Below are 24,675 nucleotides of genomic sequence, written 5' to 3'. Positions count from 1 at the left end.
TTGCCAGAGAGCACCTACACTTGAGAAAGTGAGAAAGCATCCCCCAGAGGGCATAGTCACATTGCAATCCCCTTTCCTCTGTCTCCCTCCTTTTGGGGTCTTGGGCTATCATGCACATGTACCTGACCTGTTCCTCAAGCTGTCCAGTCCAAGAACCCAAGAGTATGCCATGTGGGGTCCAGTTGGTGACCTTAACCACCAGGCCATGGACTGGCCCTCTGTACTATATAATTATTGAGTTCCTTGTGCTAAGGAGTCACAATTTGTTTCTTAGATATCTGATTTTTGCCTCAGTTATCTATTTCCTGACTTCATAATCTCTTCAAGAGATCTGACATATGTCAGGCATGTCCATGAGTACTCTCATATTACCTTAATAATCCTGTGACACAAGTTTTAGTTTCCATTTAAATACGGAAGTAAATTGCCTAAGTGCAAGTTACATAGGCTGTTATTTTTTTTTAATAAAGAATGATTTTATTGAACTTTATTTATTTCTTTGAATTTGACCAGAGGGAGAGTAAGAGAGAGAGAGAGAGGGAGACAGAAAGTGAGAAGGCAAGCCATGGGTCTGGGATTCAAACCATGGTAGGCCATGTGGGAGTCCAGTGCCCTTAACCACCATGCCACCTGCCAGTCCCCAATTAAAAAAAATAATTTGTTTAATTAAATTAATTAATTAATTAATTAATTTTTGACCAGAGAGGGAGGGAAAGTGAGAGAGCAAGCCACCAGGTCTGGGACTCGAACCATGGTTAACCTTGGGAGTCCAGCGCCTAAACTGCTGCATCAACTGCTGGCCCCAAATTTTCTAATTTCAAGCTAGCATAATTTTCACTATCACCTCCATTTGTACATTTGGTACTAAAATGTTAACAGTAACTTTACTTATTTATGAATTCAGTTGAAGGTTATTCCATTCATGAATGATATTTGAAATGATTTTCTCACTTGATTGGATTCCATCTTATTATAGATCAAAATTCCTTAGTTATGTTTGCTGCATATGAATGAAACTGTTCCCTTCACCAAAGGCAGCAAATGCATCAAAAAGACTTCAAACAGTATATAAGATTTAGTTACTAAGGACTGTTAACATTTTTACAATTTAGAGAAAGCATATTTTTAATCGATTTAATTTGATAATTGTTCTGAATTCATTTAGATAGTAATTATACCTTTTTTTCTTTATTCAATTTTGTTAAACTTTATTAATGTTTGACATTTATCAAGACAGTACCAAAGTACCAAGATTTTTTTTTTTAAAGAGGGTATGTGTACAGGTACACGGTACAAAAACGTGATTGTCAAGCAGTGTATATGCTGTCCTAGTGGTCATTTGAAGCAATCATCCAACTGCTCTATAGGCTCATACATTCCATCTCCTCCTAAGTTCAAAGGAGCAGTTTTCATCACAACTCCACTCTTGTTACATCAGCACCAGCAAAGACATCTTCCAAGTATTTGAGGTAAACTTTGAACCTGAATGTGAAGAAAGATTAGGCCTGCTCACTAATGACCTCAGCATGTATGCCTCCCAAGAAGAGCAGACTCATGGATTTTAGGACTCTTGTAATTATTGGATCTCTATTTTACTCTTCTAGAGAAGTGTTTAAGTTATAGATATTTTTTCTTAACATCATACTGAGTTATCAGCTACTTCTGGACAGAGCCTGTGTCTTGATTTCCAATCCACTACAAGTGATTAAATTGAAGGTTTTTTTTTTTTTTGATAGAATTTAATCCAATGTAGATTCAGTGCTAGAAGACTGGATGTGTTAATCAACTAACACCATGACTGTAAGGGTCAAACTCGTCCCTTTGTAAAAGTGCAGCTTTGAACAAACTTAGTATTTAACCTCCCTGAATTTGAGTTTTCTCACTTGTACAATTTTAATAATTACGCTCATTTTATGGTTGTTGTAGAGGGTAAACAAGATAACGTATATGAAGTAGCCTATTAAGGAGTCACTGCTTATAACTTTACCTTACCCTTTTACCTTACCCTCCTCCCCCCTCCTCCCCGAGAATAGTTCAGACTAACGAGATACTTTTCTGAATTCATCTTATGTGACCTGGACCATGTTCACGGTTTTCAAGGGTAGCAGTTGGACCATAGTGGATGTCACCTGGCATACCTGCATGACTTTGATAAAAGTAGTCAGTAACTTTGTGTTTAAGAGCCTGGGAAGAGGTAAGGGATGGTGCAGCAACATCACACATTTAAGAAAGCATCCATGTGATTCTGATATGCAGTCATCATTATATCAGAGGAGTAACTGGATGTCTATTTCATGTTAATTATACAGAAAGTATAGATTTTTCACTTGAGTTCACTGAAAGTGTATATGAAAATGTAAAAATAAATAAAAAACTGTGCGTGTGTGTGTGTGTGTGTGTGTGTGTGTGTGTGTGTGTGTGTGTGTGTGTGTGTGTGTGTGTGTGTATTAAGTTTCTGTTGGATGTGAATGCTGGAAAAATACTTGATTTCAATTTAGATTTTAAGAAACTCGGAGTCAAGGTTGCAATTCATGACTCAGTTGAAAAAGTTTCTGCTCTTTCAGTATTCCAAATACTAAATTCTGAAAAAACATTGGACCACTTTGCCCTTTAGCTCTTTCTTCTGCTGATGAGATCAACAGTAGTCAGTGATGAAAAGCTCAGCTCCTTTGCATCTATTTCTAGGTATCTTTTATATGAAGGTTTGCCTGTGCTAGTATAAAACTCAGATCTTATGCCCATATACATAACTTTTTCCTTCTTACTCATTACTAATGAATATATAGCTTTCTAAATATTCTTTTTAGTTTTATGGTTCCACTTTTAGATAATTTTAACTTTTCATATCCAATTAGAAACTCTGGCACTTTTTAGAAATGAAATAAAAATTTAAAAAGCATAATTATAGGCTCACAGAAAAACAACATTCTTGTTTTGTGAGCCATACTCATATGGGAAGGTTGCTGGTTCCTACATCTGGAGACCTTCCTCAGTTATGCTGAGCTGTGGGTGCCTACAATCCAGGGGGGCTGAGGTTGGGGTGAGTCATGGTGCTGATACTGTTGCGGGGCTATAGTTCTGTCTTGGTCCCTCCTGCTCATGGGAAAAATAAATAAGAAAACCAACATTCATTAGAAGAAGCACTGACTAGTTGATCATGTTAGAAAGATGGAAGGAAACTTAAAAATAAACACTAACCTTCTCTCTGTTTTGATTTAAAGACTGAGGTCAAATAAGGTGCTACCTACTTGTTCAGAGTCTCGAGTAGGAACCAGCAAAGTAAGATTAGAACTTACGACTTGTATGATGTTTTTTCTCTACTCCTCAATGGTCAAAAAGTACAATTAATTTATTTTAGGATTCTTATTTTTCATATTACAGCAGTTTATAAGCATTTAAAAGATACATCCTTTGCCATTTACAGAATAAACCTACATAAGGAAAAATAGCTTTATTTTAAAAAAGAAATCAAATGTCTATAAAGAATACATGAAATAACATTTTAATTTCACTCTTGCTTGATTTTGTATGCTCATAATATTTCAAAGGCACTCTGGATATCAGTTTCAAGTATATCAACTCATTGGTATCTCACCGAAGGATGTCAAAGTTACCTACTTTGAAGGAAAAAAAAAAATAGTAACCTTTTATCTACACTGAGATACTCATCTCCACAGTGTATTTGGGATCTAGCTGAATGTTTACAAATTTGAAGAAAATACTTACCTGTTCACTGCATGCATCAATACATTAAATTCTTAGCTATAATCCAAGTAAAATAATGTTGTCTATGATGGATAGAGTGAAATTACAGCATACAGAGTGGTCAGGAAATTATATTGTAAGACTACCTGTCACCAAACAGTTTGCAACAAAGAGCTGCTAATATGATTGTATATTACACATAGAACACAATAATCCTGCATGGAAATTGAAATACATGTAAGAACCCTTGTGGCTTGTCTTTTTCTTCATTATCACCCTCTTTCCCAAGGAGAAAAATTTAACTCAAATTAATTTTAATAACTTTAAATTAAATCTTCCCCTAATGAGAGAAATGACTACTGAAGAATAAAATTTTATTGGGTAGGATTGAGCTTTGGAAGGCTGCACATTTAAGGTTTTTTCTTTTTCTTTTTTTCATTATAAAAAACATTCTTTTGTGTCCACTGAGAAGTTATCTTTTAACATTAGTAAAAATGAAATAGCCTTTAACATTAAATTGATGAACACAATTGGAGATTAAGACAACTGACTTCTAGTACTATCTTTGTACCATACTGGCTTTATAATCTCAGAAAGCATGTCTCTATTTTCCTTGTTTTGGAAAACACAGAAATAGCTTAAAACTTAATAGTTTGGGAAATAATCTTACTGGACGTGGTGTTTTGGGCTATAAATTGAAGGAACTGGCACAGATCAGTGGTTCTCAATTCTGGCTGTACTTCCTTGGGGTATGCAAAGATGTCAATGCTCAGCTATTGGTTTGTCGAAAACGTCATTACGTATTTTTTTCTATGCAAAAATGCATCATGACTTTTCCAACAACCCAGTATATCCACTCGGACCACTTAAACCAGTCTCTAGAGGACATGGTCTAGTCGGTGATTTTCAAACTCTAGTGTAAATCAGAATCACCTAGAGAGCTTGTTCAAATACAGATTGCTGTGCTCCACTTCCAGAGTTTCTGATTTGGTAGATTTTGGTGGGGACGTAAATTTGTATTATCCAAGTTCTTAGGTGGTATTACACTATTTCACTGGGGACCACATTTAGAGATCCATTGGAGTAGGCATGTGTAGATATATGTGTATGCGTGTTTGTGTGTGTGTGTGTGTGTCCCCCCAGGTGAATTTTAGTCTTGAAACTATTTGTATGGAAAAATATCAATAAAGTTATTTCCAGTTCTAAAATATTGATTTTTTTAATATAATGAGAGCTGTTAAACATCAAGATGATTTATACAGAAAGGAGACGATAGATCAATATCAATTTCTTGGTGAAGTTTCATTAAAAAACTCATACAGCATTTTACAGTTTTTTTTGGGGGGGGAAATTAACTTTTTTCTTTTAAAGTACATTCGTTGCATATATGGTTCTTCATTTCTCAGTAAAGATAATTTATTTGGTTGTCAGTGTCTCATCATTTGATAAGACTAATGGAGGATTTGGATAGTAGCCACCTGTTTTTAAATTATTTGAAGAAAATCTTGTAAATTTGTAGTCCAGGGGTAATTCTGGGGAAAACAAAAATGGATTATTTTTAATCTCTAAACGCTTTTCATAAATACAAATCAAAATTTAATACTCACTGTAATAAAACTTGTTTTTTAGAATTTCATAATTTCAATATTTCTTTTGCCACCTGAGTAGGTGCCACCCTGGATAAAGAGTGCAAATGTCTTTTACTGTACAATTTACAATAATATTTAAGCCGAGTCATATTTAGATATATCCAGTCATCCCCAGAGCCCCAACTAGTGAGTTTAATTTTAAACTCTGCACATGGGATCAGCAGATGGCACAACAGTTGTCACTGGACTCCCATGTAGTCAACTGCAGTTCAAGTCTGGCACCTGGAGGCTTAAAATTCAGCCAGGTGCATGGTGTGGTGCCCAAGATCCCAAGAGGAGAATGGAGGAGAAGGGACTGTGTTGTGACCATCCCCCCAGGGGGTGATTTTTCACTTTCTGTCTCGCCTGCGAGTACATGTGTCCTATAGCAAAAAGTCTTGAAGAAAAAAAAAACAAAAATACTCCACACAAAAGTTCACTAAACATAAGAATGCTTGTCTGACTCTCCCCCCACTCCCAGTTTCCCAGACCCTACTGAGGGGGATTATGTAACTCGGTGAATGAAAACCAATAATCTCTCTCTCTCTCTCTCTCTCTCTTTTTTTAAAGAGGTTTTTGCCTTAGGGTGCACACGCAACCAGAGGGAGAGAAAGAGGGGCACAGTGAGAGGGAAAGTGATAAATCACCCTCCCCCACCCCCTAGAAAGGAGATGGCCACACTAGAATCCTTTCTCCTCTATTCTAAGCCTGGGATCTTGAGCACATACACACACACACACACACACACGTGTCCAGTGTGAATTTTAAGCTACTGGATCCGGGATTTGAACCACGGTCAGCCATGTGGGAATCCAGTGATGTAACTGCTACGCCATCTGCTGGTCCTGAGAATCAATAATCTTAATGGTACCATGGGGGTAATAAGATGGTTACTAAGAAGAATCTTTGAATGCTTAATAAAAGCTTTAATATGCATAAGATGGCAACTTTTTCTATATGGTAAGCATTACACACACACACACAGATGGTTGATGGTCTCAAGGGGCATAGGAGACAGAACATATAATGCCTATATTTTTGATGATGGGAGGCTGAGACATCCACCCTCATATAGATCTCTCTAAATTCAGCCTTTAGATATTCCCCTTTCCCCCATATTTCTCCATGAAAAAAAAAAATCAGAAATATTAGAAGTATATCAGTTAATCCCAAGAAAACTAATGCTAGGGAGTGGAAAGGAGGAACACTGCTTTTCTTATGCCTAGGATTACTCCACACAGAAAAACATTCAGCATCAGTTCATTTCATAGGTCCTCTCTACTTAGGTAATTAGTATATTTTGGTCATGTATTTAAAAAGGCACTGGAAAGCAGGTGAATAAAACTGAGTTTCTAATATTATATATCTGAATACTGAATCTCTGATAAATCATCAAAATGATACAGGTCAAAAGTTGAGCCAACCACTTCTTTTTTCTTTTTTTTTTTTTTTTTTGTTTTAAAGGATTTTGCCATAGGACACCTGTGCTTGCTGGAGAGAAACAGACAGAGATGATGAGGGGGAACGTGAGAAATCATCCCTCGGGGGGATGGCCATGCCGCAATCCCTTCTTCTCCGTTCTCCTCCTGGGATTTGGGGCATGCGCGCTTATGTGCCTAGCCTGAGTTTCAAGCCCCCCGGGTCTGGGATTTGAACTAGTCAGCCATGTGGGAGTCCAGAACCTTAACTACTATGCTACCTGCTGGCCCCAACCACTTCTTTCCTATACATTTCCTAAACTAAATGTTCAGCTCTCAGGGCAGCTATAAGACTAAAAATGATTACCTTATGATTACAAAGTATTCTGGCTTGGATAATGTTTTTTCCCTAAAGGTTCATGTTTTTGAACTTGGATATCTCCCCCAAATCCACATGTTGGGGCTTCATTGTATTGTAAAAAGTAAAAATGTTGAGTGAAACTTTAATTCCTTCATGGTGTCCCAGGGTGGGACCTTTGGGTGTGAAAACGTTTTTAGGGAGCGCCCCCCCCGATTGAGTTCTGGTTGTACATAAGAAGAAATGAGCCAGGCAGAAGCCCTCCTGGATACAAACCATGCTTTGTTCTGATAAAAGTTCTGCCATCTACCATTTTGTGATGCCTTTGGATTTTCTAGCCATCAGAATTGTGAGCTTAGTAAATAAACCTCTATATTCTTCATAAATCACCCAGCCTTAGGGTATTTCTGTTAGTGCATGAACAGACTAAGACAAATCAATCACCACTGTAACATAGATAGCTAATAATCACAAACTTCTATATATATACTAAAAATGGCTTATAGGCATTTAAATGTGAATGAGATAACCAAGTATAAAAGGGTATCCAAGAATAAAGAAACATTACAAAAATACACAAAAGCTTTAAGAGGTCAAAGGGGAATATCAGGTTTGTTTTTTACCCATTTCCATCAAAAAATTTATTTTCTCTTCCAGGAAACAGAAAAGGTCTATTATTGTTAAGAAATCTGGGTATTGGGACCAGTAGATGGTGTAATGGTTACATCACTGGACTCCCATGTAGTTGATTGCAGTTCAAGTCCTGGATCCAGTGGCTTAAAACTCACATGGGGTGTGTGTGTGCGCCCAAAATCCTGAGAGGAGAATGGAATAGAAGGGTTTGGAGCATGACCATCTCCTGTTGGGGGTGATTTCTCACTTTCTGACTTTCTGTTGAGTTCATGTGCCCTATAACAAAAAGACTCACTAATAAATAAATAAATATATCTGGCAATGGGAATGTCAAACTGAAATCAAATGACTGTTTTGTTAAAACAGGAACCCCAGGACCAGTAGATGGCGTAATGGTTACATTGCTGGGCTCCAGCGTAGTTGACCACAGTTGGAATCCTGGACCTGGCATCTTACAACTCATACTGGGCACGTGTGGATGCGTGCCCAAGATCCTGAGAAGAGAATGGAGGAGAGGGGATTGTGGCGTGGCCATCTTCCCTGGGGTGTGATTTCTTGCTTTCTGTCTCTCTAGCAAGCACACCGATCCTATAGCAAAAATCCCTCTTAAACAAACAAAAAACCCAGGAATCCCCAGAGTGAGTATGAGACTGGGGAATCAGCAACAGGAAACACATCTCTATTCTAGGAAAATTATTGCTGGGTGCTGATAATTTGAGAGAAAAGAAAAGAAAAAGCAATTCTTGCTTACCACAATGTTTTGTTAAACTCTGTGTACTAAATACACAATAATGTCAACCATATTATCTGAATTTGGGAAGAGTTGAATGATATGAACCAAAATGTAGTTGGCTCAAGCAGAATGACTGGCCCTAATGACCTACATTACCATATTTAGAGACAGTTCCTCAGAAAAATAAAATTTGACCCTAATGACACATACAAACACATACACACACAAATACACACTTGTACACACAGATTCACTCATATATACACATAAATACATAGAAAATGTGCACACACATACAAACATATACAAACACAGACACATACACACAGGTAGCTCCGCCATTTGGGAGACTGAAAGCCTCATAGGATACCCAGATTCAGTTTTCACTAAACATGCCAGGGTGGTTTCACATGGCATGGCAAAAACTTTTGAAAAACGTACCTGTGTCTCTCTCACTCTAACCTACACCCTCTTTTAAAAAAAAAGAGAAAATAATAAAGAAAAATCAAATAAAGTTGCAGGAAGAGTTCCCTCCTTTAAAGACAAGAATTCTATGGGACCAGCAGGTGGTGTAATGGCTACATTGCTGGATTCCCACATAGTTGACTGTGGATAGAGTCCTGGATCCGGTCGCTTAAAACTCATGCTGGATGCATGTGTGTTTATACCCCAAATCCGGAGAATGGAGGAGAAGAGATTGCAGTATGGCCATCCCCTTTGGGGATGATTTCTTACTTTCTGTATCTTTCTGTTTTTCTGTTTCTCCAGCAAGCACACGTGCCCTATAGCAAACATCTCTTAAAAAAAAAAAAAAAAAAAAAAAGAAAGAAAGACAAGAATTCTAGTACTTAAGGTCACTACTGTCCAGTAACAGGTAAAGCATTAAAGGTAGTTTCCCCCTTACCTGTGATTGCTTCAAGACTTGGAATTGCAATAGTGCTGTAAGTACTGACTCTCTTACAGGACCACGTATAAACCAAAGAGGAGTCTGTATTTTTCTGTCCCGAAATAGAATCAATAAAAAAAGAGCCCCATTTTTTAGACAAGGTATTTAGAGGCTTTGCCTTTGGTCCCTGAAACAAAAAAAGAGAATAATGAAAACTGTGATTAATTTCTGTTTAATCTCATAAGGTTTTTGTCCATGGATTAAATCATAATAGAAAAGTCTATACATAGGTGTTGTGTTCACATTACACTTTTGGAAAATAGATAATATTTCCTTGTTATGAAGTATCCTTTATCTTAAAACTGAAAATAGCTTTCTAAATGGCCTTTGGTGATAATGTGAAAAGCACCCTAAACAAAACAATTTGGGAAGATAATTTTTTCCTACAATTAAAATAACTCTTGGGCCCAACTATGGAGGCGTGTACTAAGATGCTGTGCTTCACAGGCTGGGATTACGTGGGAAACCTAGGCTCGATTCCCAGTGCAGCCTAAAGTCTAGGTGCAATGGTGCCCACCTGCTATGCCAGCACCTCTGGAGGCTAAGGCAGGAGGAGTGTGAGCTAGAAGCTGGCCTGAACAACATAGCAAGACCCGGTCTACAAGGGCTGGACATGATGGTGTACACCTGTGCTCCCAGCTACTCAGGAGGCTGAAGCAGAAGGATGGTGATACAGAAAGACCTTGCATGAAAAGAATTCTCTAATTTTATTATTGTTATGCTTAAATAGTTAAAATTATTTTGATGTAGTTTTATTTCATTTTTTAAAGGCAGTAAGGACATAATTATTATTTATTACTTTTAATATACCTGGAGTATAAAGGCAATAAACTGATAAGAGATTTCAAATTAATGGTTTTTATTTCTTTAAAGAATCTTTCATTATTTAGTTATCTACTGGGACTACCAAGATAGATACAAAGATGTCACTTCTTCTAAGGCTAACTTACAGTCCTTGTCATATATATGTGTATATTTATGTGTGTGTGTGTATATATATATATATATATTTTTTTTTACACACATGTATATATGTATATATGCATATATATGTGTATATGTATACATATGTGTGTGTGTGTATATATATATATACACTCTTCACTTAGGAGATTATGAAAGGGCAGTGGTTATATTCTAGGTATATTCTAAATAAAGTGGTATTTGTTTCTGACTGAAAATCCAAATAGATGCTCATTAAAATAGAGATTAAAAATTATTTCTCTTACAACACAGTTGTTAAATGCAATAGAGTGAAGTTTAGTGAACTACATTGGCCCCACTTTGTTTTCCTATTAACTCACAGAAATATACCTCAGACTTGGCCAGCAGGTGGTGTGGTGGTTAAGGTGCTGGACTCCCACATGGCCAATAATGGTTCAAGTCCTAGATCTGGCAGCTTGAAAACCATGTGAGGCATGTATGTGTATGCCTAAGCTCCCAGGAGAAGAATGGAGGAGAAGGTATTGATTGCAGTGTGGCCAACCCTCCCGGGGACTGATTTCTTACTTTCTCTTTTTCTGTCTCTCTGAGGTGAGCACATGTGCCCTGGCAAAAAAACTTAAAAAAAAAAAAAAAAAAAAAAAAAAAGAACCATATCTTAAACTATCTTACTTGTAAATTAGTTTAAAAATCCAGATTCAGTTTTGTCAATCTGATGGGTTTAAGGTGTTAAACCCATTAACTTAACCTGTTGTTTTTGTTTGTTTTTAATTTAATAGATTTTTAATACATTCAACCATTGCATATCATCACAGCTTGTAAACTGAATTTTCCCAGCATAAATAAACTGTACATTAGTTCAGTTATGGGTATTATCATACATGTTATCATCAACAGATAATTTTCCATTTTTGTGTCCCTTAAATGTTTTGCTTCTTTCATTTCCCCCTTGATTCTCTTTGCTTAATTTGCACTTTATGGATTCTTAGTGAGGCATAATATGTAAGCTTTCCCTTTTAGTCAAATGCGAGAGGTTCTTTGTCCAATTTTCTAAATAAGATTCAACTTACAAGCTAGATATCAATCTATTAGGTTTTTTTTTTTTTTTTTTTTTTTTTTTTTTTTTTAAGGCTGAACCATACCTGTCTTTCAATCATTGGTTAACAGTATCCCTGGTATTTTGAACAGAAAAATTCAATATTGATGTTGTCAAAGTTACCAAATTTCTTACTGTTGTTTTTCAGGTTCTAACTTGAAATACTTTCCCATTCTGAGGTATAAAAATGCTTTCATAAATTATCTTCCACAAATTTTACAGATAGAGATTTTACTTTCAGTTCTACAACCTATTCAGATTTTTTTATATGTAGGGTATGAAAGGAGCTTATCTTAGTGCCATTTACTGAACTGTCTATCCTTCCCTACTGATTAAAACAATATCTCATATACAGTATCTACAAAGTAACTTGGATCTTTTTTGTTTTTTTTTTTTTTTTTTTTTTTTTTTTTTTTTTAAGGCTGAACCATACCTGTCTTTCAATCATTGGTTAACAGTATCCCTGGTATTTTGAACAGAAAAATTCAATATTGATGTTGTCAAAGTTACCAAATTTCTTACTGTTGTTTTTCAGGTTCTAACTTGAAATACTTTCCCATTCTGAGGTATAAAAATGCTTTCATAAATTATCTTCCACAAATTTTACAGATAGAGATTTTACTTTCAGTTCTACAACCTATTCAGATTTTTTTATATGTAGGGTATGAAAGGAGCTTATCTTAGTGCCATTTACTGAACTGTCTATCCTTCCCTACTGATTAAAACAATATCTCATATACAGTATCTACAAAGTAACTTGGATTTTAATACAGAGGCTTGTGGCTAGATTTTTCACTCTATTCAGAGACCTTTATGTATTTTGTCACCAGTACTAAATTAAAAAGTTACTAGAGCTTTCTAATGTGGTTAGTATCTAATAAAGTGAAATTTTCTCTCATTATCTTTTTTCATAAAGTTTTCTTAGTTATTTGTCTAACTGCAGAATCAACTTATCAAGGTCTACCCAAAATCCTCTTAAGATTTAGGAACTATTACATTGACTTTGTAAATAAATTTGAAGGAAATAGCTATCCATATAATTTTTTTCTTTGAAAAAATTTAAAGATTAATTTAATTAATATATCATTATTATGTTTATTACTATTATTTTAATGTGCCATAGAGCATATGTGCTCATGAAAGAGTGAGGCCAAGTCCAGGACTCAAACCATAGTCAGCCATGTGGGAGTCCAGCACTTTAACCCCATGCCACCTGCTGACCCCATATAATCTTTTGTTGTTGTTAAGACTGAGTCTTGCAATGCTGTGATCCATCTGCTGTAGCCTCCTGAGTAGCTAGGACTACATGTACCACCATGCCCAGCTATTAGGGTAGGCTAGAATAGAACCTGGTTCTACCACGTGGCCTCAGCCTGCTGAGTAGCAGCATCAAACAGTGCACTTCTGCAGGTGGGCAGGTATCTATATAATTTATATCATGCATTCAGAAGTATGGGACATCTCTCCATTTATCCTGGTTTGTATTCAGGATCTTTAATAGAGGTTTAAAATCTACCATATCAAGGTCTCATGTATTTTTAAGGTTAATTCCTAGACAATGATTCATTTTTATTGCTTTTATAAATGATTTACTTCTCCTTACATTTGGTTACTGCTGATAAAAAGATCAGCTATTGCTTTTTTAAAAATTATTATTTATTTAATTTTATTTATTCATTCATTTATTTTAATTTGACCACACACACACACACACACACACAGAGAGAGAGAGAGAGAGAGAGAGAGTGAGAGAGAGGGAAAGGGAGAAAGGAAGTCACCAGGTCCGGGACTCGAACCGTGGTCAGCCACGGGGGAGTGTCCAGCACCTTAACCACAATGCCACCTGCTGGTCCCCAAGCTATTGCTTTTTTATTGGAGAGACTTTTGCTATAGGGCATGTGTGCTCGCCAGAAAGGCAGAGAGACAGGAAGCGAGAAATCACCCCCCCCAGGGGGGGGGATGGTCACGCCACAATCTATCACTTCTTCTTCAGTCTCCTCTCGGGATCTTGGGCACGCATGCACACACGCCCAGCGTGAGTTTAAGCTGCCAGGTCTGGAACTCGAACCGCAGTTGACTACATGGGAGTCCAGTGACATAGCCATTGCACTAACTGCTGGTCCCAGCAGCTATTGTTTTTTGAATGCTGTTTTGGATGCAGCACTCTGACTGAACTCTTACTAGTTCTGATAGTTTGCCAATTCCCTAATGTCTTCTATGATGATTAAATAAGCTTGAAATAATGACAATTTGGTGCCTTATCTTTCAATCTTATTCTACATTTCTTTATCTTGTGGTGTAGGCCAGCTCTCTGTTATGCAGTTTAACTATAGCAGGTACCCTTGTCTAGCTCAGAACTTTAGAAGGCCTGCGTCTCTATTAAGTGTGCTTCTGCCCCTTAAATTTCTCCATTAGGGATTGTAGTCTCACTGAGTTTTGGAGGGGATAGCCTTTTTCTAATTATAGGTCAGTTCCTTCTTTTTCTTGTTTGCTAAGAATTATTTTCAGGGTCAGCAATTGCTGTAGTGGTTAAGGCGTTATACTACCACATGGCTGACTGCAGTTCAAGTCCCAGACCTGGCAACTTGAAAATCATGCTGGGCATGTGTGCATGTGTACCCCAACTCCCAAGAGAAGAATGGAGAAGGGATTGCAGCATGGCCACTCCTCTGGAGGGCAATTTCTCACTTTCCCTGTCACTGTCTCTTTCTGGCAAGTGTATGTACTCTTTTTCTTGTTTGCTAAGAATTATTTTCAGGGTCAGCAATTGCTGTAGTGGTTAAGGCGTTATACTACCACATGGCTGACTGCAGTTCAAGTCCCAGACCTGGCAACTTGAAAATCATGCTGGGCATGTGTGCATGTGTACCCCAACTCCCAAGAGAAGAATGGAGAAGGGATTGCAGCATGGCCACTCCTCTGGAGGGCAATTTCTCACTTTCCCTGTCACTGTCTCTTTCTGGCAAGTGTATGTACCCTATGACAAAAACCTTTAAAAAAAAAAAGGAGGGGGGTCATTTTTATAATCAAAATAAATGATTTCTGCACTAAATTTCATGACATGTTATTCTAAAAAGTATGCAATTAAAAATTGAAGAAACAGATGAAAACAATAATAAAGAAACTGAAAAGAAGCACTCTTTTCCCTTTCATATAGGAGGTCAGTCATATGGAATAAAAATTTTCAAAGTAATTTTAAGTATAATGAACAAACTTTTATTTCTAGAAAGAAAAACTAAAACAGGTTATTCCTTAGTTTCCCTTAACTAGTCTTACTTTCATCATTACAATGTATCATTTTGGTTATATATCATCATGCTATTGTATAATGGAATGGATAATCAACTGATATATAATATATATATTAAGATTTAGAAAAAGTGTATAAGCCTTCAAAATTCCACTTGAGAGGTACTTTGTCCTTATCTGAAGCTTCCTGTCACAATGAAAGAAGGTAAAGACGATCCCCCAATTTTAGATGGTTTTATCTAGAACAGAAATTATTGTAAATAGCTGAGAAATTGAATTTGAACCTAAGTAAATCAAGACATTCATTCTCTACAGAACGTAAATGTAAATGTTTTGGTTCACAACATCAGCCTTTCAAATGATCTAATGAATTTACTTTTTAATTGTAATTTTGAAAGTTTACTTAGGGTGAATAAGGCAACTAAAAATAAAGAATTGAATCCTTTTACATTCAGACTTTGTACTTACTGAAAGACTGGACCTCCTGTATGTTTTGTGCTTGATACTTGGTTGGAAAAAACGAGAGTACATTTTTCTGAACAATCACAAAATAAAAGAACCTTCCTATTGTACTTTCTTTTCAGGTCTCTTTATGGACTGTTTCCTTCCTTCTGTAGCAGTTGAAGATGTTTGTATTCTTGTACCCTCCACAGGGAAGCAGGAAAGAATCTGAATTCTCATGAGGTGCAGCAGCCACCATCTGTTTTTGTTTTGTTTTGTTTGTTTTTAGAGATTTTTGCTATAGGAAGGCATGCATGTTCACCAGAGAGAGCAAGAGAAAGTGACAAACCACCACCCCCTCCAGGGGAATGGCTATGCCACAATCTCTTCTCCTCCATTCTCCTCTCCAGATTTTGAGCACACATGTACACATGCCAGGTGTGATTTTCAAGCCACTGAGCTGGGCACTCAAACCTCAATCAGCCATGTGGGAGTTCAGTGCCTTAACCACTACGCCACCTGCTGGCCTCCTGACCATCTGTTTTTGATATGTTGTACTGAGCTTCACAATGTAAGTGTGCTATGTAGAACAGACCTGAACTTACACAAAGCAGGCTGAATTTTCTAAGTTGTGGTTCTAGGTTTGTGCCAAAAGGTAATTTGTTAAAAACAAAACAAAACAAAACAAAAAGACAAAAAAAAATAACTATTTCTTCTACCTTTAAATACAAGCAAGATAGACAATTTTCTATAAAGCAGATAAAGCAACTAAGGTGGCCAGAGTAAGGATGCTAAGGATACCCCATTAATACAGAAAATATTCCCTCAAAAACTAGAAACATGAGGACATTCAGTCTGACCAGGATCATTTTGAATTCAGGAAGTATAAGAATATATTAGCTTTCAAACATAAAGGTTTTTCTTCTAAGGGAGGTGCTGACAAGATTCCTTACCTCATATTTTCCTTTCTTCTCTAGAGGCTCTGACTCCTCAGACTGCCCGGTTTCGTCTCCTCTCAGCTCCTCTAGGATGAGGACTGTCTCCCAGTTACGGTACTGATGAACTGGGAAAATGTCGGAATGCATGCTGTCTCCAAAGTAAACAACCTGTAAGTCAGATGGCAAATTCTGTTTGAGACATGAAACTGTGAAAGAGAGCGGCATTCATTTCATGGAAGGCAGAAGAAAATTCCTCAACACGCATCAGAATATAACCAATAAGTATATAAACACTGTGAAGTTCCTTGACTGACTCCACAGGTGAGTATCAGCTTGTTCTATTTTATTCTCACAGTGCCAGGTCTGTGTTAACAATCACATAATGTAATTGCAGGTAGAAGAAAGGCAGGAGATTAAATAAATGATTTTATTTAATTTTTTTCTAGAAGTAGTGGGCTCGTGTGTGTGTGTGTGTGTATGTGTATACATACATATATATCGTATGTGTTTATTATATATATTTATACACACCTGAATATGTGTATATGCTATGTATGTATGTGTGTATGTACTGACCATTAAACCTGCCTCTAGAATTTAAGAGCTGGATGTTAGAGACAAACTTGTTCCAATGGGTCACAGATTATCAAGAATGCACATCATAATCACTTTTTAAAGAATTTATTTCTGGGCCCACCCAAGATCTGCCCAAACAGACTTCTCAGAGCAGAGCTGGACATGTGGACTCTAGGGAGCTCCCTAAGTATTCTAAGGCAAAGCCCCAGTGATCTCAACTTAGGAGGAGAAAATGAAGTTTAGGGACAAGAACTGCAACCTCCAAGTCAGGATGCTTCTTCCACTAAACCCCTTAAATACTCCCAGGGATTGTGGCAATATGGGAGCCAGTGGATCAGGAGATGGTAACCGATGATCTCTCCTGTCGATTTGTTTTAGAGAAAGGATTCTGCTGTTAAACATGCAGCCATGTCCGCCATCAGCAAGGAGATCAGATGTCAAAAGCAAGCGGTTTTAGGGTGGTCTGTGGAGTAATTTCAGTTAGTGCATATAAAAACTCTTTAAACAGATTATCATCAGGATAGCATTCCTCAGGCATCTGACACACTCATCAGTGTACTCCCCAGATCTGTGCTTCCCTGTTTGGAATTCCTGTGGTTTTTCTTTCACAGATAAAAACCCAGACTCTATCTACAAAGGAAAGGCTCACATAATCAGAAGAGGGAAGAGGAGATATTTGGTAGGTGGGCCGAGGCAGATGACTCCCCCAGAGATAACCAAGTGGAATTTAGAATTATGTTTTTGGTTTATAACTATGCAAGTCTGCAAGTGGTCATCAAGGACTCTGCATCCATCAGAAAATACCTTGGGTTCAGGTTTGCCAGTCATTTTCTTCAGAAGGTCATAAAGCTGGACAGCATTCCCCTGGGAGTACCAGCCAGGTTTATCCAAAGATGGTAGTGCCTCCTGCTCCTCATCATTTTCTGAAAGTCGTTTGACAAATATACACTTTTTAATTAAGTGAGAGCATCCAGGTGAGCAGACTAGACTGCAGGCTGGCTGCAGAATACGGACATTGAAGAACCACATGGGGAAGACAGCTAGTATGCTGTGAGTATCTCTACTCTCCTCTTGGGATTTTGGACACACATGCACATGCACCCAGCATAAGTTTCAAGCTACCAGGTCCAGGACTGGAACAGCAATCAGCTATGTGGGGAGTCCAGTGACACAAGCATTATGCCATCCGCTGGTCCTCTGCCATCATTTTTAAGCCATTGGGTCTGGGACTTGAACCGAAGTTGGTCATGTGAGAGTCCAGTGATATAACTACTATGCCACCTGCTGGCCTCACCTATGACACTCTTATCTGGAGAAAATAAGGCTCAGGAATGTTATTTCGCCCAATATCAGCGACTAGATAGATGTCTACTTGAGGTTATGCCCTTGCCTTTGCAAAATGGCTTACTAATCAAACACTGTCACGGAAGTCATTTTGGAACTGGGGGTGGGGGAGATAGATTTTTAATCAGAAGTTTTTAAAATCTAGGCTTAAGTTCTGCACCCTGGGTGTCTCAATTATTTAATCCCTCAAATTGTCCCAGCTTTGGGGGCAGGAGTGAGAGGCAGGAAGACAACTGATGAATACAAAATAAACACATAGTTGCCATGGTCCCTGCCAGAACTTGGAAAGGACAATTCTAAAGCTTACCTTCATTAATTTTTCTGAAAATCAATTTTGGAATGAGGTAGAGAGGAAACAAATGTCTAACGAGAAGGAGGTAGAGCTAGACTGATGATTAAAAATACATCTTTTGGGGCCAGCTGGTAGTGTGGAGGTTAAGGCACATTCTCACATGGCCGACTCCACTGTTCAAGTTCCAGACCTGGAAGCTTGAAAATCATGCCAGATGCATATGCATATGTGCCAAAGATCCTGAGAGTAGGGAGAAGAAAGGATTGTGGCATGGCTATTGCAACCCCTCGCACCCCCCACCCCCCCCCCCCACACACACACACACACACAGGGAGTGATTTCTTTTCCTTTTTTGAGAAGAGGTTTTTGCTATAGGGTGTTTGTGCTTGCCAGAAAGACAGAGAGAGACAGAGAGATAGAAAGAGAGAAATCACTCTCCAGGGGGGATGGCCACGCAGTAATCCCTTCTCCTCCATTCTCCTCTTGGGATCTTGGGCATATGTGCACACGTGCCCAGCATGAGTTTAAGCCACCAGGTCTGGGACTCAAACCGCAGTCGACTACATGGGAGTTCAGCGACATAGCCATTACGCTAACTGCTGTTCCCTAGAATGCATTTTGAACTTAATTTTAGTTTGTTTTATTTACCATCTCCCTCAAGTTCACTAATAAAACATTCTATCTCATTTGAAAACTCTGTATTCCCTAAAATTCAATTTTGTCACAGCTTTAATTTAAAACATGCTCAAGAGCTGGAGGGGGTGTGTGTGCACTAATTGAATAAATAATATGAAAATGTATTATTATAATAATGTTTTCATATGTTTTCCTTTACAGTAACAATATACTGAAACTGTTAAAGCAAGTGACAAAGGGAAGTCAGTGCTGATGAAAAGTATTTGAGGAGAAGTAGGAGAGGCAACCCTAGAAGAAAGGGAGAAGGCCATAGAAATGAGAACTTCCAAGGCAGATTAACTAGGATTTGATACATTGCATACTGAATATGAAAGGCTGAGATAATGGATGTTTCTATAGCTGGGGCAATTTAATACATGCTCAAATAAGCTGGATAAGGCACCATGCTAGGCTGTGTTTGGTTTCCAGGTGGAAGGAGATCAAGTTGGACTTTAGAATACAGAATGCAGTTGTCTACCATACATAGAACAGGAAAAGAGGTACGAAACTCAGGAAAAAAAGGTCTCAGCTAGGAAAATATTTATGACTCAGCGTATTGGTGATGGCTCAAGCCAAAGGACCAGAGACTACAAATTGGATCATGATTCTCACAAGGAGGTTGGGAATAGGGATGAGTTGGCACCATTGGGGACACAACAGTGAAGATGGACATGGTCCTTCTCACCAGGGAATATATACCATAATCTTGAAAGGCAGAGGATCCCACAAGCACTTTGCCCTAGCGAAGACATAGGTAACGACTCCACCACGGTAGGGAACAGGGAGAATGCAGACTTTGCTCAAAAGCAGCTCCTCACCCCATACCATCCTTAAGCATTGGCGGAGATCAGGCTGGAGGAGGAGTTCAGTCCTCACTGAGCCACCTGCCCGCCATTCCTCTGTTTGCTACCATGAGGTCGATCCTGTGTGACTAGCAGAGACATGCTTGACTCCGTAATTGGCTCACTGCACCATGCAGACCAGCAAGTTCACTTGTCATAATTTTACTCCTCCAATTTTAACCATTTGTAGCAATGATTTAATTTATATGCCATGGGTGGTTATAACAGTAGACTGATATGACCAGCAACATACAGTATCATTAACTGCCATGGAGACTGGATCGAGGGTTAAGCATCAGGGAGATCAGTTACTCCATACTGTAATAACAATAACCCAGGCATGATGTAATAATCACCAATAATACAAGGGATAATAGGGGTAATGGTAGGAATGCATTAGTGACAAAACTGACAAAACAGAAGGACAAGATAGAAGTTAAGAAAGGGAGAGAGAAATTAGTGATGACTGACTTTCTGAGCTTGGTTAAGAACTGTGGACTGATAGCCAGAATACACAAAGAACTCAAGTAGCTATCCTGAAAAAAGACCACCAACTCTATTAAAAGATGGAAGAATGAGTTGAAAAAAAAAAAAAAAAACACTCTCTAAGGACGACATAAAAATAGCCAAAAGGTATATGGAAAAATGCTCAACATCCCTCATTGTAAGGGAGATGTAAAACTACAATGAGGTATCACCTAACCCCAGTCAGAATGACTAAGATTAAAAAAACAAAAAATTAGAAGTGCTGTCAGGGGTGTTGTAAAAGGAGAACTTACACTGCTGGTGGGAATGTAAATTGGTCCAGCCACTGTGGAAAACAATTAGGAGATTCTTCAAAGATCTACAAATAGAACTAACATATGATCCAGCAATCCCACTCTTTGGTATCTAACCAAAGGACAGAAGAATTCTTAACTGGAAAAGTGCTTGCACAGCAATGTTTATTGCAACACCATTGACAATTGCTAAGTCATGGAAACAACACAAATGCCCATGAACAGATGAATAGATTGAAAACCTGTGGCACACATACTCTATGGAATACTATTCAGCCATAAAAAACAACAAGACCCTGGCTTTTGACAGAAAGTGAATGAATATGTAAGATTTACTGCCGAGTGAAGCAAGCCAGGCTATCAAGGAGAGACATTGTATGTTTCCACTTAATATATACTGAGTGTCCACAGTCTATGACTGAAACTGAATGACTAAAGGTTATAAAAACATAGTAAATGGTTGCGAATACCAGATACAGTGCAGGAAGAGGGTGGGTGAAGGAGTAAAGTCTGACGAAGGACATTAAGGAGAAAAATAGAGAGGCAAAGCATATATGGGACAAAGAAATGGGTTATTATCTGTTGAAGATAACTTTATAGTATTGTCAACTAGACTGGTGAGAAATATACACATGTTCAAATATTCACTTTGCAAGCTAAATAATGTGATGGAATGCATAAACAATTGAAATAAAAAGAAAAATCTGTGGTTGGTGTAGTTACCAGTGGGATTATGGACTATGGGAAGAGAAATACACTAAAATGAGCTGCTATAAGCAGTTTGCTGAGACTCTGGGGCTGTGGGGTTTGGGAAATTTAGAAGACAAAAATAGGCCTTGGTATATCATGAAAAAGTGAGGTTGAGAGATTTACAAAAAATGAGAGCTATTAGCGTACATACGCAGTTAAAACTATCCGAATGGTGGAAAGTGAATGGACAACAGGATAATTGGAAGGCTAGGGAATATCAACATTTAAAGAGAAAGATGAAAGGAAAACAGACTGAAAACTGAGATAAAGCAGAGCTAGCTGAAGAATGAGAATCAACAGCAGAATAAACACTGTAACACAACAGAAGGAGCTAGAGATTTTAAAAACATAGTTCTGGGTTTCTTTTTTGTACTCTAACTGGGAATCAATTTTTTTTTTTATTAATTCCAAATAATGTAGGAGTTTTACTTAAGTATTTTAAATCAGAGGCTGGAAAGAACCTGACTAATCTTCTAGCCCAGTTCATTAAGGAGGTGAAAAAACTCAGGTAAGCTTTTCTAACCATCTGTACAAAAACCTAAAAATTTCCATATACCAGATACCTCATAGTAGTAGTTAAAGAGAATGGTAGTGGGGCTTTGAATCGTACTTCATCAATCCAGATGAAGTTTCATCATTGAAGTCACAGAAAAGAATATAAAGCAGCAGACTTTAAAAAAGCTGAATTAAACATTTATGTTTTGATTATAGATAAAATAAAAAATAAAACTAAGGTCTTATAAGAGTTCCTGGATATGACTCCAAAGCACAGACAGAATTACTGTGGAGACAAGGTTCTTCACCTTGCCCACTGCAATGGATTGTCCCCTTCCTTCATTTCTTTTTATCAAACTTTGCTACAGAGCATATGCCCTCACCAGAGAAAGAAAGAGAGAGAGGACAGAGAGAGAGAGAGAGAAAAAGAGAAAGAAGCACATCCTTCTCTCCCCCCCACCCCGAGGGGATGGGCCATACTGTAATTCCTTCTCTATTCTGTTTTTGGCATTTGGGGCATGCACACATGCCTTTCTGGCTTCTGAAAATGGAACTGTCCTGTTTCCCCCCCTACGATCTCTCTCCTTCTGTCTTTCTTCTTCATCCGTAATGTTGGAATGTGTCAAGGATTGGTCTGGGTCTTTCAGCTATCTACATTCTCTCTGTACTTGATCCCATATAAGCCCTTTAAATGTTTATCTGTGAGCTGATGACTCCCACATTTATATGTGGAGTGTAGAATTGTTTCTCTGGACTCCATGCACATTTACACTATTTGATCACACCAGTTAGGTAGCTCATAGGCATCGCAAAATCAGTATGCTGAAAAATGAGTTCTTAACAATAACACCCGCTCCACTCCGATGTTTTCCTTTGTATTTTCTCCATGGCTATAAATGGCACTCCTATCCATCCACTTCCTCATTTCAGAAAAAATAAAAATCAACAATTCTAAGGCATTTTTTATCACTCCTTTCTTGCGTCTGATATTTCTAAAGCATCAACATGTTCTGTGTTTTCTCTCTCCATCACGTGCTTTAAATGTATCTACTTCTCTTCATCTCCATACCGGCTTCCCCAGTTCAAAGCAAATAATACGGTAGTATTATATTAAGTGAAAGTATTGAATGGGTGTGGTTCACATGAAGGGTGTTAAAAATTTTATTCCAAAACAAGGTAATATATGACCCTAGGAAAGTAAGGAGAAAACTATATTAAATACAAACCATTTCACCTCAGGCCATTTATGTAATGCCAAGCAACTGAATTAAAAGCAAAATAAATTGACTACAGTTGATTTTTTATATGTACAATGTATATGATATACATATATAATATGTCCATTTAAAATTTTTTTTTCTTTAAAAACTTTTTTTTTTTTTTTTTTTTTGCTATATGGCATGTGAACGCACCAGAGAGCAAGAGAGAGAAGATGAAAAATCCCCTCTTCTCCTCTAGCGGGGGGTGGTATGTCACATGCTCTCTCCTTCATTCTCCTCTTGGGACTTTTGGGCATGCATGCACACATACACAGCGTGTTCCTTAAGTTGCCAGGTCTGGGGCTTGAGCTGTGCAATCCATTCTGTGGGATCCTGCCACCTTAATCATCGTGCCTAGCTGGTCCAGTATAATATTCTTTTAAACAGAGCTAGATCTATACATACATCTGTCTATTTTATTTGTTAACAATTTTATCTGTATCTTTATAAACGTTCATGGTAATGAACCTTTCAACCATTCCTAGGCTTATTTTAGAAATTTATCTCTTTTTTTCTTTCAAAGAATTATTTTTAATTTAACTTTATTTATTTTAATTTAACCAGAGAAAAACAGAGTGAGAGAGTGAGAAAGCGAGAAAGCAAACCACCAGGTCTGGAACTCGAACTGTGGTCGGTCATGTGGGAGTCCAGCACCCTTAACCACCACATCACCTGCCGGCCCTCGATGTTTATCTCTTAAGAGAGTTTCTGAATGTTAATATGTCACTTAACTTATTTGATATCTACTTAAATAGAAATAAAAGACACAACAGATATCAACAATTAAATTCACTGCTTTGTACTCCCCTAAATCTGTAATTCCTCTATTCCTGATAAGGTTCTGCTTTTTATTTACAACATAATATCTAATATATATAAACATTATAATATATTATAATATAATATTTATATATGTTAATTATATATATTATATAAAACACATACACTTAAGCATTCAGAGAGTCCCTTATCACAAGTATTTTACCCTACTATTCTCTTTCTTTTTCATCTGTAAAATCTATTTGCCCTTTTGATTTACCTTTGCATCAGTCTATTCTATATGTGTGACAATTCTAACCTTGCCTGTTTCCCAGAGAGATCTGTTTCTACAGGTTCTTCTGTTCTAGAAATAACCAATCCTGACTTTTTACAATTAACTTACTGCTCAAGTATTTACTGAGGCATTTATTTAAGCCCTAAATAGTAAGGTACAGTTCATACCCTTCAGTTTTTTTTAAAGTATGCCAGAGGGTGCAAGTGCTCACAGGGGAGAGAGACTAAGAGGGAGACGGAGAGAGGGAGAGGGAGAAAGCACCCCTCATGGGAAATGGTCATACCGCAAATTCTTCTCCTGCTTCCTTTTAGGACTTTGGGCATGCATGCACACGTGCCCAGCATGTTTCTCAAGCTGCTTGGTCCAAGACTCAAACTATGCAGTTTGTCATGTGATATCCAGCTGCCTTAACCGCCATACTATGCGCTAGTCCCATGCACTTCATTTTTAAAGTTAGGGAGAGACTGACATGCAAATAGATAATTATGATATAAAGTGATAGAATACAATTTAATACAGACA

General features: G+C 37.7%; 1 protein-coding gene across 2 annotated transcripts in view; it reads right to left on the bottom strand.

The window, feature by feature from the left end:
* Positions 1–4,986: 4,986 nt before the first annotated feature.
* The window catches only part of NT5DC1 (5'-nucleotidase domain containing 1), a 158,497-nt gene continuing 138,808 nt past the window's right edge, over positions 4,987–24,675 (bottom strand). For both annotated transcript variants that reach the window (XM_014582753.2, XM_027766912.1), the window contains exons 9-12: positions 17,468–17,586; positions 16,103–16,255; positions 9,380–9,548; positions 4,987–5,237 (exon numbers count right to left, since the gene is read on the bottom strand). In XM_014582753.2, coding sequence (XP_014438239.1) covers positions 5,122–5,237; positions 9,380–9,548; positions 16,103–16,255; positions 17,468–17,586 — 557 coding nt within the window. In that variant the 3' untranslated portion in view covers positions 4,987–5,121. The remainder of the gene's footprint in view (positions 5,238–9,379; positions 9,549–16,102; positions 16,256–17,467; positions 17,587–24,675) is intronic.

This window comes from Tupaia chinensis, unplaced genomic scaffold (assembly GCF_000334495.1).
Source record: "Tupaia chinensis unplaced genomic scaffold, TupChi_1.0 Scaffold143787_1, whole genome shotgun sequence".
Taxonomy (NCBI): Eukaryota; Metazoa; Chordata; class Mammalia; order Scandentia; family Tupaiidae; genus Tupaia; species Tupaia belangeri.
This window is presented reverse-complemented; position numbering and strand designations above follow the sequence as displayed.